We start from the raw sequence: 18690 nt of genomic DNA, 5'->3' as shown, positions 1-18690 counted from the left end.
TAACCTGGTAAAAAAACAATGTTTCTTTTAGACACACATCAGTTTCCCAAGTAACTGCATTCAGTTCTTTCAAAGACCACTTTTACCTCCTAAAGATAAAATGAAGTGTGAAATTAAATTAATTTCACTGCTATCAAACAAACTAAAATTAGTTTGAATACTATGAGCTTTTTCACGGGTTCTTAACACATCAAAAAAGTTTTAAAGACTTTTTGGTTGATTTCTGCTGAAACTCTGCTTTGTTATAGTTTTCTTTAAATCTATGATTTTAAAGGAAAGAAGTGTGTGTGTGTGTGTGTGTGTACTTTTTTATTTTAAAAAGTCACATAATAGCTGGAAAAAAGGCTAAAAATAATTCACTCTTTTCATGGTTTTCTGAAAAGAATGTTTCTGCTTTCTTAAAATAAATGAGGACTGTAAGACCAACTGCTAACCAATCTTTTGGGAGCATGTGACAGATGATGTCTGTAAAGCTTGTAGGGTCTCAGGGGAAAGGCGCTATATATAAAGCAAAGAGCTATTAAAAAGTAAGTGCTTATGTGAAGGTAAACTGCAGTTCCTAGTTGGGGATTCATCTTTCTACCAGCTGAAAATCATGCCAGAGTAAAAGACATTTGTTGGGCTTGTCAAGCCTGAGACAGTAAGCCTCCTCATCTCAGAATGATGTCCCATGGAAGGAGACTGATCATTTCCATCACTTCAGTCCCACCCTTGGTGCAATAAAACACTTGAGTGTTCTGGACAGCTTCCACAACTAGGCACAAACCTTTGGCCCTGCTCCTTTATAGTTCTCAGCCTTTCTTTCCCCAGGCCCTCCTTCATGGAGTCTCATGAGCTGCAGTCCTCAACCATTTGCTCCCCCCAACCCCATCCATCATGCTTTGACTCATCCTGCCAATGTTTCCAACCCACCATTCTTTTTTTTTTCTTCCACTTTCTCAAACTATGGGGTATTACAGAGATTTTAGGACATTTTTTAGAAAAAAATTCAAGTCTTTATAAGATTTTTGTTTTCAGAGAGGAAGAGAGGAGGGAGGAGTAGAAGGGAAAGGCAGAAAGAGGGGGCAGAGAGAGAAGCTTAAGCAGGCTCTATACCCAGCATGGAGCCCGATGTGGGACTTGATCTCATAACTCTGAGATCATGAATAGAGCCGAAATCAAGTTGGAGGCTTAACCGGCTAAGCCACCCAGGCACCCCCCAAATTTCAACTTTTTTATTTATTTATTTATTTTTTTAAATTCCAGTTTTATTTTACTTTATTTTTTTTTTAAGATTTTATTTATGTATTCATGAGAGACAGAAAGAGAGAGAGAGGGAGAAAGACAGAGAGAGAGAGAGAGAGAGAGAGAGAGAGGCAGAGACACAGGCAGAGGGAGAAGCAGGCTCCATGCAGGAAACCCGTCGTGAGACCCATTCCTGGGTCCCCAGGATCAAGCCCTGGGCTGAAGGCGGCGCTAAACCGCTGAGCCACCTGGGCTGCCCAATTTCAATTCTTAAAACATATCTTCCTTCTTTAAACTTCTTTACCCTTCACAAACCTCAGTCATAGAAGAAAATGGAATACCGCTGCTGTTACCTATTCACATATATTATGACATTTGTCCCTTCTTTTGTTTTTAACATGTTTTCATAACAAATATATACTTGCAAATACATAATATTTAATAGAAAACAAAGGGATTATTTTTAATTAACTCTTTTAAATGTCAGTATAAAGAAGAGAATGGAGGGATCTAGCAAAGGCATTGCATTAAGAGCCCAGCTTGCTAAATAGAGTCCTGGAATTACTTTGAAGAATCAAAGATCTTACTACCTTGCATTCTAAAGTTCAGAAACTTTTCAAGACTCTTAACTGTGAGTTTCCAGTATCACTGAAATAGTTTAAAATCCCAACTTTTCCTTGTTTTTGTTTGATATTATAAGGCAATGTAAATCATCTTGAAAACAAGAAAATTTTGAGCATAAATGTAAAATTCTTGTTTGTGATGCTTCAAATCCATGTGCTTATATCTGGCAATAGGCCAGTGTTTTTACCATAAAACCAGAAACTATGCAAATGTCATCAAATTATTATAACAGTTGAAATTTATAGCTAGATTACAATATGCTTAAGTTAATTTGAGCTAAAATGTATATGGGATTTAAGTAGACAAAATTCTGTCTTCCCCACATTCTTTAAAATTTGATATAAAAATGATTTAGTCTGTATGTTGGGCAGAGAATTCTGCACATTTTAAATCGTCTGTTTCTAAAAAGAGTAAAATTCCAGTATAATTTAGAGTCCCAGAAACTATAATTTAGGAGCACCAGAATCAAATTTAATCACAGATTGAAAATAAATGCAGATCAAGAGGATATGTGGATGAGAAACAATGCACTGATTTGTCTTCTATGAAATAGTCCATAAAGGATGCTGCAAGTCTTTTTCAAAATGAAGGAAAGGTAATTTAGCCACATCCCAGGTGTTTTGGGTTAAGCAGTCAATTACTATGGGTTTATAAAAGAAAAAAAACAAACTGGAATTTATGCAAACATCTTAGAGCGATATCAACGTTTAGACTGATAAATCCTCCAATGAATGTCTTTCAAACTGTGTATTCTGCAGGGAAGCTAAATGGTCATATTTGGAACCACTTATCCTTATAATATCAACATGCCTCTAAAGAGCTGTTTTATGTCAGAGTCTCCTTTAATAACCCTCTTTTTAAAGAAATAAACATTTGAAAGTCACATTTTCCAAAAAGAATTGTCTGAAATACAGAACTAGGAAGCTTGGGATAGATCTTTTCTTTGCCACTCTATCTTCTCAATGACTGTAAATTTGAAATAGTTAGTTGTGCCCTGAGGCTCATGTGAATACAATATCCTGACCCCTGTGCTTATACAAAGGCATGAGGGTCAGAGTAGCAGGTCTGGAGGTCTCCAATCTCCAACTTCAGTTATCACGAAATTAAGCAGGTTAGAGCCTCAGCCCCACATAGTTCCCTCCTGATTTTTGTATGAAAAGAATAATCATTTCTTCAGAAGATATCATCCTAAGCCCATCTTTATTCACTCTGTAGTTCATAAAACTGAGGAATAATTTGCCCATATATTTGCTGCTCAAATTGTTTCTTTTCCCTGTACACCCTGGGGCATTGCTCTGAATTGATACCTTCTGGGTTCACCTTTTTCTTAGGATGAGTTCTTTCCCATGATGTAGTTCTTTACTCCATGCTGTGTGAATTAAACCTAGCAAAGTCCTAGGCATGTCTAAGAGGATGAAGCCTGGTCTAAGCTCATCACCACCCTTTTAATATTCTTTTCATTACTTGACCCCATTCCCTTTCCATTTTCACTGTATATTCAATCCTTAGTCCTTAGATATCTATGGGTTTTAGCTGGAAATCAAAAATAAGGATCGCCTTTGAAAAATAAAACCATGGTGATACACACCTACCTATAATTTTCCTAAATCAAAATGTTTTAGGTAAGTCTTTATTGATAGATACATTTGCAATAGCTAAAGCCTACTGTACATCTCATAATAAAATTCAACATATTCAAATACAATTTATAAAAGACTATTTTCAACACATGCAATATAGTCTGGGAGCCTATTAACACTTTTAGCAACCACTGCTCAGCCATTCAAAAGGTTTAGCCTACATGGTCAGTCCAGGTATATTGTATCTGAAAGAGTAGGTCACATAGCTCATGTTCTATTGGTGTAGCTCAAGACCAAGAGTAACTGAGCAAGCATTAACTTATGGGATGTGAAAAGTCACCTCATTGCTGAATGAAAGGAAGGAAACCAAGAGGAAACTTAATAATATCAAAAGTTATTTTAAAGGGAGTTCACATTGGTTTGAAGACTACTTTGCTTCCACACAATATCCACCTTTGTAAAGCCCAAGAAACCCGTATTTGGAACATGCACACATCTTTACAGTTTTCAGAACATAAATCTTTAGAGCAGTATTATTTCTCCACAGATAAAAATTAAAATATTGAAAGTCTTTAGAATGATAATAAAAGAAACTCTTGCAAATCGAAGGAAACTTGGCACTTTGTGTTAAGTGCTTAGTTGACACTAAAAGGGGCAGTGTGTACCGTAATGAATGAATGGAAAACCAATTTTACGTCTATTCCATTTGTGAACATCTTGTGGCAACCTCTGTTAGTATTAGAGAGATCATATATTAAAAATGATTTCTGCAGTCATCAATGTATACAAGTAAAAATTTAGTTCCTGTTAAATTAACACTTCATTAAAAAATCAAAATAAAAGCTCAACAAATACATTTTATGTTGTACTCTTAAGATAGAAAAAAAAAAACGTTTTTGAAGAACAGATCACCAGTTATTCTATTCCATAACAGTTAAGTTTCTCAGTTCTTTTTTTTTTTTTTTTCCTTTTCTTTTGCTGAGCTCTCTGTCACTGGAAACATCTTAAACCAATTTCAAGTGCTACACCTGAATAAACATGTTGTAAAAGTGTTTATGTATTGAAGTGGGTCAGTTCAAGGTATGGTATTTGGCTGGAACTTCTAATTTCTCTTTTTACAGCAAAAGGGCTGCCAGAAGGAGGAAGTCTGAGCTGAATTAATACATTTGTTACAGTGGAAGTAGAATGGAAACTGCTCTGACCACAAATCAAACTGCCTCTTTCATTTATGCCAGTGATAGAGTTTTTCTAAGAAATATAGACTCTGGCATAGAGCCACTGTAAGTTTGCATTTAAAAGAGAAACCTATATGCTTATTTGTTTAAGGTTTACTGCCTTGATTATTTGTAAGTTCTTTCTTTCGTTTGACTGTAGCAGTGTTTGTGAGGCAGATAGCCGTTTTAATAATTGTGGGAACTGAACAAGTTTTCCCAATACGTTGTAGAACAATTGATGAAGGCACGGATGCTGCTTGGATTAGCACACACTCTTCTTTTTCTCTTTTTTTAAACCAATACCTCCACGTTTAAAGGACCTCTGTGTCCCTCCCAACAGCTGCACAGCCTCACATGACACAGTCTCATTTTCTGACGGTAGAAGGTCTCTGCACAATACAGTATACACAAAAGTGTTTATGCTGCCAAAATAAATTTTGTTAAGAGCAAGAGTTTATTTGCTAAAATGCCATTGATGCCGTTTCAAGGACTTGTTTGCCTTTTCTTTCTTCTAAGGTGGGTCAGGTCTTATAATGGACTGAGGTTACTCCACAGTCTTTACTGAATAAATATTTTAAGAAAACATGCACATCTCTCAGGGGGCAAGGCAGAGTCAATCATGCACATATTTCAAACCACATTATATATTACTCTTAAAAGATCAGTAACTTCTGTATCAAGAGTAGAAACTTCACATGAGTTTTTAGTAATTCTTAACTAAGTTTACAACCTAAGGTTAAATAGCTCATCTTCCTTGGGTGATTTTCATGGAACTAGATATCACCTAATGAGATATATTTTTATAGATAGATATAAATATATAATTTTCAGTGATTTTTTTAATTAGAAGAGCATAACAAGAATGAATTGTAGAAAGGGGAAAATAGTAATACCTAACTCCTAAAGTATTTGTAGAATCAAATTAAATATTGTATGGAAAATACTTAGAAAAATACCTAGCACATACATAGTAAGTGCTCCAAATGCCTTTGGCATTATTTTAAGTATTATTATTACCTTATGGGAAAGGTTCATTTTTTATTTTTATTTTTTAAAGATTTTGTTTATTTATTCATGAGAGACATAGAGAGAGAGAGAGGCAGAGACATAGGCAGAGAGAGAAGCAGGCTGCACGCAGGGTCTGATGTGGGACTAGATGCCAGGATCCAAGACCATGCCATGGGCCGAAGGCAGGCACTAAACCGCTGAGCCATCCAGGGATCCCCAAGAGGTTCTTTATCAACATCTACTTCTAGTCTCTAGGACACTTTGACTTCTAACACATTCCTGTACAGGCTGTGATTGCAATCACCCTCTGATACACAACCATTGGTTCAGGGACAAAGGTGAGTCTCCAAACTCACCTGGAACTTTTCTCTCTGAGGGTCTCCAGGTTTGATTAACAACTTTTGAAATCCTTTCAGTAAACATTCAGGTGTGTCCAAACTCAGAGAGGGAGGAGCTCTGAAATTTCCATGATTACTTCAAAATACCTTGCCTTGAAGAACAACTAGAACTTTGCATTGAAGAACAACTAGAGTTGAAAGCAGAACTTCATCCCCAGCAGGGGCTTCTAGAATGATCTGTGAAGAGCTTTAAGGAGAGCATAGCTTTGTCAGGTTTGCTGGGCACAAGCCAGGGGTGAAGGGGGAAGGCTCTTAGGACTAATTAACACTTGAAAGGCTTGAAAAAGTTGGAGAAAGTAGAAACACCCAGACAGTCATTCAGCTTTTATCGCTTAGAGGAAAATTATAGAGCATTTCAAGCAGAAGAGCCCATAGGTAATATTTTTGAAATTCTTATTTAATGTGGACATTTCCAGACTGATGGTAGTCAAGCCTCTCCATTTAAAATATTGCTAACTTCCAGGTCTGAGAAGGATCATGTAATGAAGGCAGCCCGAGGGTGTTCTGTGGTGAAGAATGATGCAAAATGTAAAACCAAGCATGGATAATTGTCTGTAATGGCAAACTTTCAATGTTTATAAAAATCTTTGCCCTGCAAAGAAAACATTCTGATAATGTTACTTTTTCAAAGCACCCTCAGAATTCATTCACGTCAGGTAAACTTTCTTTCTCATAAAACAAGCACTTGTGCATTTTGTTCTAGGACGCAGTATCAATGTAAAATCCGCTGGTCTTGTGGGAAGACATGGGCCTCAGTCAAAACAACCATTCATGGTGGCCTTCTTCAAGGCGAGTGAGGTACTTCTTCGATCTGTGAGAGCAGCTAACAAACGGAAAAATCAAAACCGCAATAAATCCAGCTCTCATCAGGACTCCTCCAGAATGTCCAGTGTTGGAGGTAAGATAAAACCTGAGCAAGAGTTGTGCACAGAGTTATGGGGTCATATGTTGCAAATCAAGTAGCCACAGTAAATTTACCCTCTGGATATACCTTTGTTTGGTCTATTAAATCATCCGACAATGTTACGAACATCCTCAGAATGTTTCATCAGTGAATCATTCAGTAATTCATTTCAAAATAAGTATGGCTTGCCTTTGTATGTTGAAAGATTCAGTTCAAATTAAAATCAAGCTGGCAGTAATAAAATTATGAACCAGCTACATCAATGAAGTCTAGCCAAAACTGAACTACACAACTTGCTGAGTTGAATTCCCCAGGGCCTCTCAAATGTGGATGGGCAACCAGGTAAATTCAACATAAAAATATTTCTTTGGTACTTAAGATGATGCATGTGAATCATGCAGTTTCCATTTTCTCTGACAATAAAAGCAGCATAGATTATATGGAAATTGAGGTAATATTTACATTTCCGGTAATTATTTGGAAGGGTGTTATCTAGATAATCTGCTTTAAGTGTATGTACGTACGTACACACATATGTATAAAATCTAGTAACAAAATATCACAGATGCACAATGATCCCAATATGCTTGCAATTTAATCTATCAATTGATAGACAAGGAGATAAAAGTATGGTTGATCTGAATGAATCTAACTGCCAAAATCTGAAGTTATTTAATCATATTATTTATACCAATAAGTACCGTATTTAGTCCAGGCTGCAAACAGATTTTCATAAGCTGTTCTTAGATGAAAATGATGGCTATTTTATTCCAAGAAATTTTCTTTATCTATAAAAAAATAAATCTGTTTGAAGGGGAAAATTTATCCTAGGACATCCCAACTTAGTACAATATGTTTGTTCATTTGAAAAATATGTGTTCTATGTTAATGGCCACCATATGCAGTGTACTTGCCAGGCCCAATGGATGAACTGGTGAACAAAACAGACACGATCTCTGCATATGGTATTCAAGCAAATTAGAATGCTTTACTCTTCCAAAAAGACACATTCAGACAGTATTTGTCATTATTCCTGAAATCTTCATTTTTGCCCCCGTCACTTAAAACTGAAAAATAATACTGCAATTTTTTTATTAAGTTAACATAGTAATTCTCTTTTTTTTGCACCTAGAATTCTCAACAAAAATACTAAACTGGGATTCATTACCATCTTCCTAAAATATGAGCACCAGACATCATGTTAGATAGACGTCTATTTGATGTGTTTAGTAACAGAAATGGGGAAGATTTCTATATGAAATTATATTATACTGAATTACGTGCTACATAGAGAGCAATGTTTTAAAATAATTTTCCCCAACAAATAAGTTTAACCACATTTTTCACTTGAAAGTAAAACAAGATATTAGTACCTTGTTACAAAGCTATTTTATAAAGATCTTCACAAGATATTTAGTTTGGCAAAAATTGTAATTGCTTAATATGAAAGATGGAGAAAAATAACTTTCTAAGACCTTTTCTTCCTTGTAAATACTAGGCTGTCAAAGTTGTATATTTTTCTTTTCATGTTGAATGGTTCTGAAATTGGTTGAAATGTTTTTAATTTGATGTAGCAGACTGCATTAAGAAAAAAGGTTTGTTAAACCATGAATAGAATAGTGAATAATTTTTGAGGAAATTACAATGGGAAAAGTATAAGTTGCATACTTATTATTGGAGCTCATAAGGACTGTGGCGGAGGTGTTCAGTCTAAGGACTGAAGACATCAAAGTCCTTTTCCCTATCGGTGAGCTCTATTTATCTTCTCTTTCTGACCACAAGTAACAAATGTACTTCTATAACTAGAGATGAATAAAACACATGGAACAGAGAAATCATGTAACTTTTCACCAGTTTCCTAGCACCATTTAAAGTACAAAATTATTCTAATATAGACCAATATTTTCTTTTTAAAAAGTTTGTCATTGGCACCATTTCTGTGAAATATGTGGTAGATAGTTTTGGAGCATGTTCATATTTTGATAATAAGAAAGAAAGTAGCTGGTTTGTGTCTTTGAGACGTAACCTTTCAATAGGTAGTAATCAAGCAGACGGGAAAAATTCTCATAGGATTTGGCCTAACAGACAGGGATTTAAGGAAAGGGAATGCTAATATAAACACAAAATTTGATACTTAGGAAATTGAAATGCCAGTGAAATTTAAAAATTATTCAAATATAAATAATAAATGCTGTAACAGTACTAAGCCTTTACAATAAAATACTGTTTGAAGACTACACAGCTAAAAAAGAAGCCAATGGCAGGGAAAAGAATTGTATTTGATGTTTGCCTGATTGCATATTTTTCTGCAAAGCATACTGTCAAATGTTGAAAGTCTCAGTTAATCTAGGAGAATGAAAACCCAAGTCATTCTTGCTTTCTTTACCCAATTTCTTTCCTATTTCAAAGATTCTCGTCTTCTAACTTCTCAATGATCCTTTGTTTTTCTATATCCCTATGGAAAAACTTAGAACAATGTCTAGCACAAAATAAGAACTTGTTAAATAAATTAATGTATCTACTGAATGGAAAAAAACTAAATTCCTCTTTCAGGTGAATATACACAGGAACATTGTGTCCAGATTTTCTGCAGAAACTGTCCCTCTTTGCTCCTCTTCAGATTTTTGGCAAGGAGGTTGAGCAAACACATTGTGTGAGATGCCTCTTTCACCATGAGGCAGCACAATGGATGTTTATTTGAATGTTGGTGTGGAGGAAAGGAAATGGAGGTAATAGTTAATTTTTTAGTTAGCTTAAAAAGGCTTTCGGTGTTATGTTTATAAGGTCTTAAAGAATCAGCCAAGAGCAAGATGCTGTTGTAAGGACTATATGAGTGCTGAAAAGAATAGAGTATTAAGATTCTGAGAGAATCAATAAGACAAATGACAAGTCCTGGTACACTGCAGACTGCTTGAAAAGACTGCTTAGTGTGTGCTGGATACTAGGGACTGTCGAAAGTGAATCCAATCCTTAGTGGCCCTTGCCTGAAACCATGGTGATTTCTTAGGCCAGATCTTTCAAAGAGTCATTGAAATGGAAACATTCTATAGTTATTCTCAAATTTGATAGGCAGTGTCTTTTGCCTAATATATACAATGTAAGCTCATGCTTCTTGGACAAACAGATGTTAATCAAAACCAGAAAGAACAATTAATTACAATTATCTCTTTAGAATGTTTTATGTCATATAATTAATACATATTTTCATTATTTAAAGATAATCAAAACATTAATAAAGCTAAAATTCACTCTTGATCACCTAAATCCTTTTGAGATAGGTTACTCTGATATATCACCATGGTTCCTATACATGCAAATCTTTTCCTCCATATATATATATATACATCTCTTTTAGAGAATATATTTTTATTATGTGTGTTTAATTACATAAATGATACACCTTGTGTATTCTTAAGGATTATTTTTTAGAGTAATTTTAGGTTCACAACAAAACCGAGAGGAAGGTACAAAGATTTCCCATATTCCTCTGCCCCATGTTGCTTAGTTTCCCCCATTATCAACATGACTCATCAGAATGGCGCCTTTCTTACCAAGGATAAATCACAAGGATGAATATATAATTGTCCAAAGTTTATAGTTTACATTAGGGTACACTCTTGGTGTTGTACATTCTGTGGGTTTGGACAAATGTATAATGACATGCATCCATCATTATGGTATCATACAGAGTACTTTCACTGCCCTCAAAATCCTCTTTCCTCTGGCTATTTATCCTCTATTCATCCTTTCCTCCCCTTAGCAACCACTGATCTTTTTATTGTCCTCATAGTTTTGGCTATTCCAGAATGTTATAGAGTTGGTTTTATGGATTTTTTAAAAACAATATGCCTCAGCCATCTTTCAAATTGAGTGACCTCATTCTTTTTAACTGTTGCAATATAGTCAACAGTGCTTGCATCAGAATTTATATGGCCATGTCACTCTTAAAAGACATTTTGGTTGTTTTCAAATTGGGGCTCTCAAGATCAAGGCTGCAGTGAAAAATTTTAGAAGGCTACACATTGAGAATGTTTCTAATCCACTTGATTTTTATAATAATTAATACTGAAAACTTTATTTGTGCCCTGAATAATACAGAATCTTGGAAATCCCTCCTAAAACAACAATTTCGGTGTCTATATTATCCATCTGTACATTTATTTATCTATCATCTATTTATCATTTTATCATTTAATCCTGGGTCCACCACTTACTATTTTTATAATCTTGGACCAAATGTCACCTTTCCCTGTCTCTGTGTCCTCATCTGTAAAGTGAGAATGTTAATGTATATGCCCCCTAGGGTTAGATTACAATAACTGTGAAGATTAAATGAATTAATATGTGTAAAGGTCTAAGAACAGTGGTGCATGCTTATTTGTTGTTAGCCATTATCACTGTGACTTCTTAAATGAGTTCATATGGTTTTATTTTTCAAAACTGTTACATAAAGAGTTCAGACTCTTACATCAGAGAAAACTAGAAGTTCTCTTCCTAAGAAGTACCAATAGCCCTGGTCACTTACTGGAATTTCTTGGCCTTTGAAACTTAGAAAAAAGAAGAATTTTAGTGATGTAAGCTAATTTGGCCAACCTACCTGAAAATTAATTATATAATATAAAATAAACTTGTCAATAGGCATTAATGCATCATCTATTGCCAAGTCTGTCTAGAGAGAATCCTTAGAGAGAATATATCTGGGCATGATTTATTGTAAAATAAATTTATTCAATATTAAATAAGCATCCACTTGTGATAAGTACAGTATTAACTATATACTGATAAAAGATAGATAGCTAACGATCTTGCTTCTTAAGAACTCCCACAGACAATAGGAAAGACATGAGCTTAGTAATTATTAGCAGGTCAATTCTATTAGAGTAGGTATAGGGTACTAAATAGTAGGAAGGATAGAGCACCTAAGCAGCACCTAGGTATTGCTCAAAAGACTTCATGAGAGACTTACGAAAGAAAGAATATACATTTTCTGGAAATGGAAGGGTGGGTGAAGCCATTTCAGACTGATGTGTAGTTACAGAATCATATACCCATGTTAAATAGTTGGGCACACAAGTTTTCTTATTTGAAAGGTATGAGAAAAGCTTGAAAAGTATGCAGGAACCAAATTATAAAGAGTAGGGTATGCAATAATAAGGAACTATAGTATCTTCAGGCAGACAATTGGAAAAAGGAGTGTCATAATCAGATATGCATTTTAAAAAGTTAAATTTGGCATCAGAGTAAAGGATAGGATGCCAAGGGAGGAAATTGAAAGCCCAGATAATAATTAGAAGTCGAATCCAGCACTACAAGCTGTGAAGATTATAAATTGGAAACGGAGAAGTGAAAACTAAAACATGTGGAATGGCACCAGCAGAGGGTGATGAGACAGGACTCTGGATAGGAAGTTTCAAGAATAAGTGGCAGGTGTAGAAAAAAGATGGGGATATGAGCTTAGATGAAGCATAGGATTGGACAGTGCCACAGAAAATAAAGTAAAAGAAAAGCAGGAATGGAGCCTTCCATGGGAGGATTAGTCCTTTAAGTATAGGCAAGGAGAAAAAGCAATTCCATAAAAGAGACAAAGACTTACAGTCAGAGGTGGAGGAGGGAGAGTAGGGATGAACTGTTATTCTAGGACCAAGTTACTGGAAGAGGATGAAGAGGAAGTATGAGGTAACCAAGAGAACAAAGAGTTTCCAATAGGTTATCTAGACTAGAAATGGATCAGTCAGTGGGCTTTGTGGATCCATTTAATGTAGGACATGAGGGAGAAATAAAGAAAATCAAGAAACTTACTAAATGTTCATTCTTGGGCCACTAAATGACAGGTGATCCTGTTAACCAAAGTAGTGAGCATCTTAAGAGTGCAAGATCAGAAGTAAACATAGTGAGTTGGAGGCATCCAGGAAGCTTGTATTTGGAGATGTCGAGTGGGCAGTTGGAAACTCAGGTTTGTGGACAGTTTTTATGCCAGTAAGCTCAAAGGTGAAGATATTAATTGGGTCATCGACGTAGACACTTTGCTAAACATAGTTAAGCAAACACACAGGATAGTTATTTTGTGGTATCTGTTCTGTGTCAGACATTTCTACTCATAAACAAATACAGTTATCCCTATACAAATCAATAGTAGTAATTCTGGTGGATTGTGCATAAATTCAAGCAAGGAATTTACTGGATATGGAAGATGGTGATTAATATAGAAAAGTAGCATTTTTAAAATCCCTCATCTTTGAAGAGATTATTATGTGTTTGGGGTTTATTATGAATTTCTCTACTCCCAGGGTCATTTTAAAATTAACTATTAAATAGTTTGTTGTAGCATTATTCCTGCCTCTTTACCTTTTATATCTTCATTCATTTGTCATTTCCATTTTCTATAAATTAGCGAAAATCCTGATGCTTACATCAGGAGTTCACACAGCTTCCACGTGCTTTACTAGATTATCAGCTCTAGGCCACCTCCTCCACCTCTTCCTCCTCCACCTCCTCCTTGAACTTGCCATGCTCCTCCGCCGTGGCATCTTGGTACTGCTGGTACTCGGACACCAGGTCGTTCATGTTGCTCTTGGCCTCTGTGAACTCCATCTCGTCCACGTCCTCGCCTCTGTACCAGTACAGGAAGGCCTTGTGCCATAACATGGCCCTGAACTGCTCCCAGATGTGCTTGAACAGCTCCTGAATGACTGTGCTGTTGGCCGATGGAGGTGGGCATCTTTACCCCTGGGGTGGGGTGTCACACCATTCATATATGAATATATGTATATATATATATTTTATCCTTTAAAAAAGCCAATACTAGATGAAAGAAAAATGAAACCCATATTAGTATATGGACTTACCTGGATTTAAATTTTTTTATCCCCACTTCATTGCTAAGCTAACCCATGTCTATTTGTTTGGTTGGTTGTTTTTCAGAGACTAGTGGACAGACCTTTGAAGTCCCATATAGAGTTCAGGGTTGTTTTTCTTTCTTTCTTTTTTTTTTTTAATAACTTTTCATCTCTAAGTATGTATTTTTTCACAATTTTTTTCTAAGACAAAATAACTTCTCAAAAGTTTAACTAGGAAAAAGATTAAATTTGCACTGTTTATAGAAATTGGTCATAAGAAAGTTTACATAAAGTATTTAGCAGTACTTTCAATATTTTGGCCCTGGTTTCCCAATATTGTTACCATTAAAAGACAAAACAAAGAAATGCCGCATTTGGAACGTCTGCATTATAGTCAAGGAATGTCAGCATGCTTTTCTAGTATGCTTGTGGCACCAGAACATCTTAGTAATTTCTGGCAGAGTTCTTCATCTGCACGCAGGTTAATCTAGAGTAGCATTATGTCCATTTCATTTTAATTTTTGAAGAGCTATCAACCAATATTTTTTAGAGATATAAATTTAATTTCCTTGTCCTTCCTCCTTTAGTTTATCCTGCCAACCATTTATAGTAAACCTAACTGCAGACTTTGCTGGTTTGGGTACAACATTTACTTCAGTCATCCATTAATTTTTATTTCTGACAGAATAAGCATATGGTCCTAGCGCTCTATGAAATCAGACTCTTGGAATCAGATTCTGTTATAAATTTCATTGCTCGTTACCTTTATGCGATGTTACATTATATACATCACTTAGCCTGTATGAAAAGCTTCATAGATGGAACAGATCTATTTTGACTTTTAAGTTTTACTTTCTTTTTCTATAAACATGGAATTCATATAACCATATACATAGTTTATGACTTTTCATATATACTTGTGTTATTGGCTACAATGTCTTTATTCATATTCAATGTTTTTAATTAAGACAAGGATGAATGAATAAATATTCTCATTATTGTCTAATGTAGGGGTTGGTGAAGCAAGGCCCCGTGGCCTATTTTTGTAAGACCCAATTGCTAAGAATGGTTTTTACATTTTTAAATGTTTGAAAATGATTCAAAAGAAGGATAACATTTTCTTTCACAAAGAAATCATATGAAATTCAAATTTTAGCATCCAGAAGTAAAGTTTTATTGGAATAGAGCCATATACATCCATTTAACATAGTCTATGACTGCTGTCATGCTATAGTGGCAAAGTTGAGTCATTGCAAGGGAAGACTCCGTAGACTAAAATATTTATTATCTTTTTAAAAAAGAAAGTTTTCTGAACCCTCGTCTAATGCAAGCTGACTTTCTTAGTCTAAATTTCAAAAAGTTTGTGTAATAAAACTAGCACCAGAATCAATTATTTCTTTTCCATAAAAATGGTATAGAGAACTTATCCATTTCATGTTATTATACTTAGTGTTACAGTATGCTCGTCCATTGCCTGGACAAAATTAACTCCTTGTGCTATTCTGATCAAGGGAAAAGTTTACCCAAAGGATAAGAGTGCTGCATTCCATAAATTCTCTTTTCTCATTTTCCATCATTATCTACATATTTAATTTGGTTTCTTTTCTTAAGATTTTACTTATTTATTCATGGGAGACACACAGAGAGAGAAGGAGAGACGCAGGCAGAGGGAGAAGCAGGCTCCTGCAGGTAGTCCAATGCAGGACTTGATCCCGGGACTCAATCCAGGGACTCAATCCCAGGACTCCAGGATCATGCCCTGGGCCGAAGGCAGGCGCCAAACCGCTGAGCCACCTAGGCATCTCCTATTTAATTTGTTTTAATGAAGCTAATTACATAGCAGGAATAACTCTGACCAAGAAGTAAAAAAGTCTGAGTTCAATATTTAATCATTATTTTGTTTCCTAGGCAGACAGAAATTAAAAAAGAATTACCTGAAGTAACTGAGAACGGTGGATGACAAGACCCACTAAGACAGGCTCCATGGATTTTTGATGTGCCTACAGTTTCACTAGATATTGAGGATAATTAAACTGGAAGGTGACATCTTAAGACCCACTACTCTGCCTAGTAAACTACTACATTGATTTGACAGAGATGACTGTCAGAGTGAATGTAGCAGTTATTCCTAGGAGAAAAAATTAGCTGTCTTCTTTGAAAATAAGTCATTTTGCTGGCTCCCTTACCCTATATTTTTTCCAATTTCACATTTCATATTAGAAATAATAAAAATGGGTTAGCTTTTAGAATGCTATTTGTACAACGTATGAACAAATGCCAAAGAAGACAACATAGATTTTCTATAAAGCTCTGTATTTCTTTGGTATTCCTTTAGTCCAGATGCAATATTAAAGTTCTACATTTATATCCTTATTTTTTAATTAATTAATTTTTTTTTAGAGTGAGAGAGCATGAGAGGGGGGCCAGAGGGGCTACAAGGAGAGAGAGAGAGAATCTTAAGCAGGCTGCACACTTCACTCAGCAGGCACAGAGCCTGACTTAGGCCTCAATCTCATGATCCTGAGATCACCACTTCAGCTGGTAAAGATAAATAAAGATAAATAAAATCTTAAAAAAAAACAAATTAAATATGTGGATAATGATGGAAAATGAGAAAAGAGAATTTATGGAATGCAGCACTCTTATCCTTATATTTAATTTATTTATTCATGAGAGACAGAGAGAGGGAGAGGGAGAGGGAGGCAGAGGGAGACACATCCCCATGCAGGGAGCCCGACGTGGGACTTGATTCCAGGTCTCCAGGATCAGGCCCTGGGCTGAGGGCGGCACTAAACCACTGAGCCACCTGGGGTGCCCTCAGAGACTGTTTCTAAAACTTGGGATATATTAGAGCACCAAACAGAACCAAAGATCTTTGAACTTGTAGAGCTGACACTCTAGGAGAAGAAATAGACAAGAAACAATGCATATAATAAATGAATAAAAGGCATAGCATATTAAAAATTAAGTGAAATGGGGAAAAAAACAAGAGCAAGATGAGGGAGATCAGGAATACCATAGTGAGAGTTTCAGTCTTAAATATGGTAGTTAGCGAAGGCTTCTTTAACAAGATGATACCTAAGTGAGAAGTTCAAGAAACTCTAGGTGTTACCTATGTTTCTAAGGGAAAGGCATTTTAGGAAGAGGGAAGAGTGGGAGTGAAGTCCCTAAGATAGGAGGAACCTGACCTAGGTGGAAAACAGCAAGGAGGTGTCATGGCCAAAATGGAGTGAAGGAGAGGAAGAGTGGTAGGAAATGAGTCAGAGGGGTAATGGGGTCAAATCAGATAGGGCCTTGTAAACCACAAAGGATACTCTTAGTGATATGGGGTCACCCGGTGGGACTTCTTGCTGGGGAGTGATATAATTCGAGTTACTTGTCAGAAGTCTACTTGTCCGCTTTGCTGTAGAAGAGCAAGGGCAGGAGGAAGGAGAATTAGCAATGAGAATATTGCAGTAATTCAGGTGAAAGATGATGGTGGCTTGAACCAGGACTAGTCATGGAGGTGGTAAGAGTAGGTGGATTTTGGACCAAGAAGGTAGAATGTGTTGGATTTCTTGACAGATTGAATGACAGATTGAATGACAGAATGAATTTCTTGACAGAGTAAGAGGAAAAAACAGTGTATTTTGACTCTCTCTCTCTCCCTTTGCTGGGGGAGCTGTCATCAGTCAAAAATAGAAGGGTCTACATGTTGGACATGTCTTTTGGGTGAAAATGAAAGGTTCAACTTTCAGTATTCTGAGTTTAATATATTAATTAAAATAAAATCAACTCAGTAAGAACCCAGTTGGTACTTTCTCAGTGTCTATGGCATAGAAGATGTTAAAAAATATTGTATAAGTATTTAATATATATAAATAATAATTTTAAGTACCACTGCAGTGTGAATTAATTAGTAAACAAGCATTCAGTGTTAGTACTCAGTGAACAGCAGGCATCAGATTGTGCACCATAAAACAGAGAATCTAATCAAATTTTGTTAGAACTTCACAAGGTAAATGGCATTGACTCCATTTTACAGAAGAAGAAACTCAGGAAAAGTGATTTGCATAGCATTCACATGGCTAGTTAAATGGTTCTGGCTTTAAGATTCGAACTCATAATTTACAACGTTTTACAACAATTTACAGCTTCTTTTTAATTTTATCAGTTATCCCACAAAAGAAATATAGGATAACTGATAAGCTTCCATTTTTAAAAAATCCGATTTTTATCTTCAGATTATAATACGAGTGAACAAAAACAAGCCTGTAAGAAGCATGAGCTCTATGTGAGTTTCCGGGATCTGGGATGGCAGGTAAGAATGGTTGGTCAACTTAGATGCTTCTTTTCTGTTTTATTATAAATCTGGAGTTACTTGTAATCTCTGTTAGTAATTTTTCCAATAGACTAACCAATTATTTTTTATGACTATTCAGTATATGAGTTATTCACATTATTTTTATTTCTCCATTATCTTTCCACCATTGAACCTCATCATTAGGGTTTATAGTAAAAAATAGCTATGGTGAAGAAGAAACATAGCCCTATGATATCAGAAAGTGGGAAAAGGTGTTGTTGTTTTAATATACCAAAATTTTAATTTTAATATCACTTTTTCAGATTAATTTGAGCAGCATCATTTGCCCCCAGTCTCAAACTCTATGCCTAGGAAATAGTATCCTTGAATGACAATGTCTGTCATAAAGTAGATCTATAGAAAAATATTTTTTTTCTTGAAAATAAGAGTTTTATTGTTCTCTTTTCCATATGCTTCACAAAAAGGGTAAGGAGGAAGTTTTAACCAAAAACAGTTTTTAATGTCTCTATGTATTGATAGTTTAAATTGATATCTTTGGATTACATTATCCCATTACAATGGATTTGTAGAATTGAATTTGGGCTATCTCATTGAAAAGT

The 18690-nt window shown here is 35.4% G+C and overlaps 1 protein-coding gene across 1 annotated transcript in view; it reads left to right on the top strand.

Annotated features, from left to right (window-relative positions):
* The window catches only part of BMP5 (bone morphogenetic protein 5), a 115307-nt gene that overhangs the window by 90624 nt on the left and 5993 nt on the right, over positions 1–18690 (top strand). Inside the window, exons 4-5 of the mRNA XM_025991081.2 lie at positions 6752–6946; positions 18012–18088. Of these exons, the coding sequence (XP_025846866.1) occupies positions 6752–6946; positions 18012–18088 (272 nt within the window). The remainder of the gene's footprint in view (positions 1–6751; positions 6947–18011; positions 18089–18690) is intronic.

Source organism: Vulpes vulpes, chromosome 1 (genome assembly GCF_048418805.1).
Source record: "Vulpes vulpes isolate BD-2025 chromosome 1, VulVul3, whole genome shotgun sequence".
NCBI classification, from domain to species: domain Eukaryota; kingdom Metazoa; phylum Chordata; class Mammalia; order Carnivora; family Canidae; genus Vulpes; species Vulpes vulpes.
This window is presented reverse-complemented; position numbering and strand designations above follow the sequence as displayed.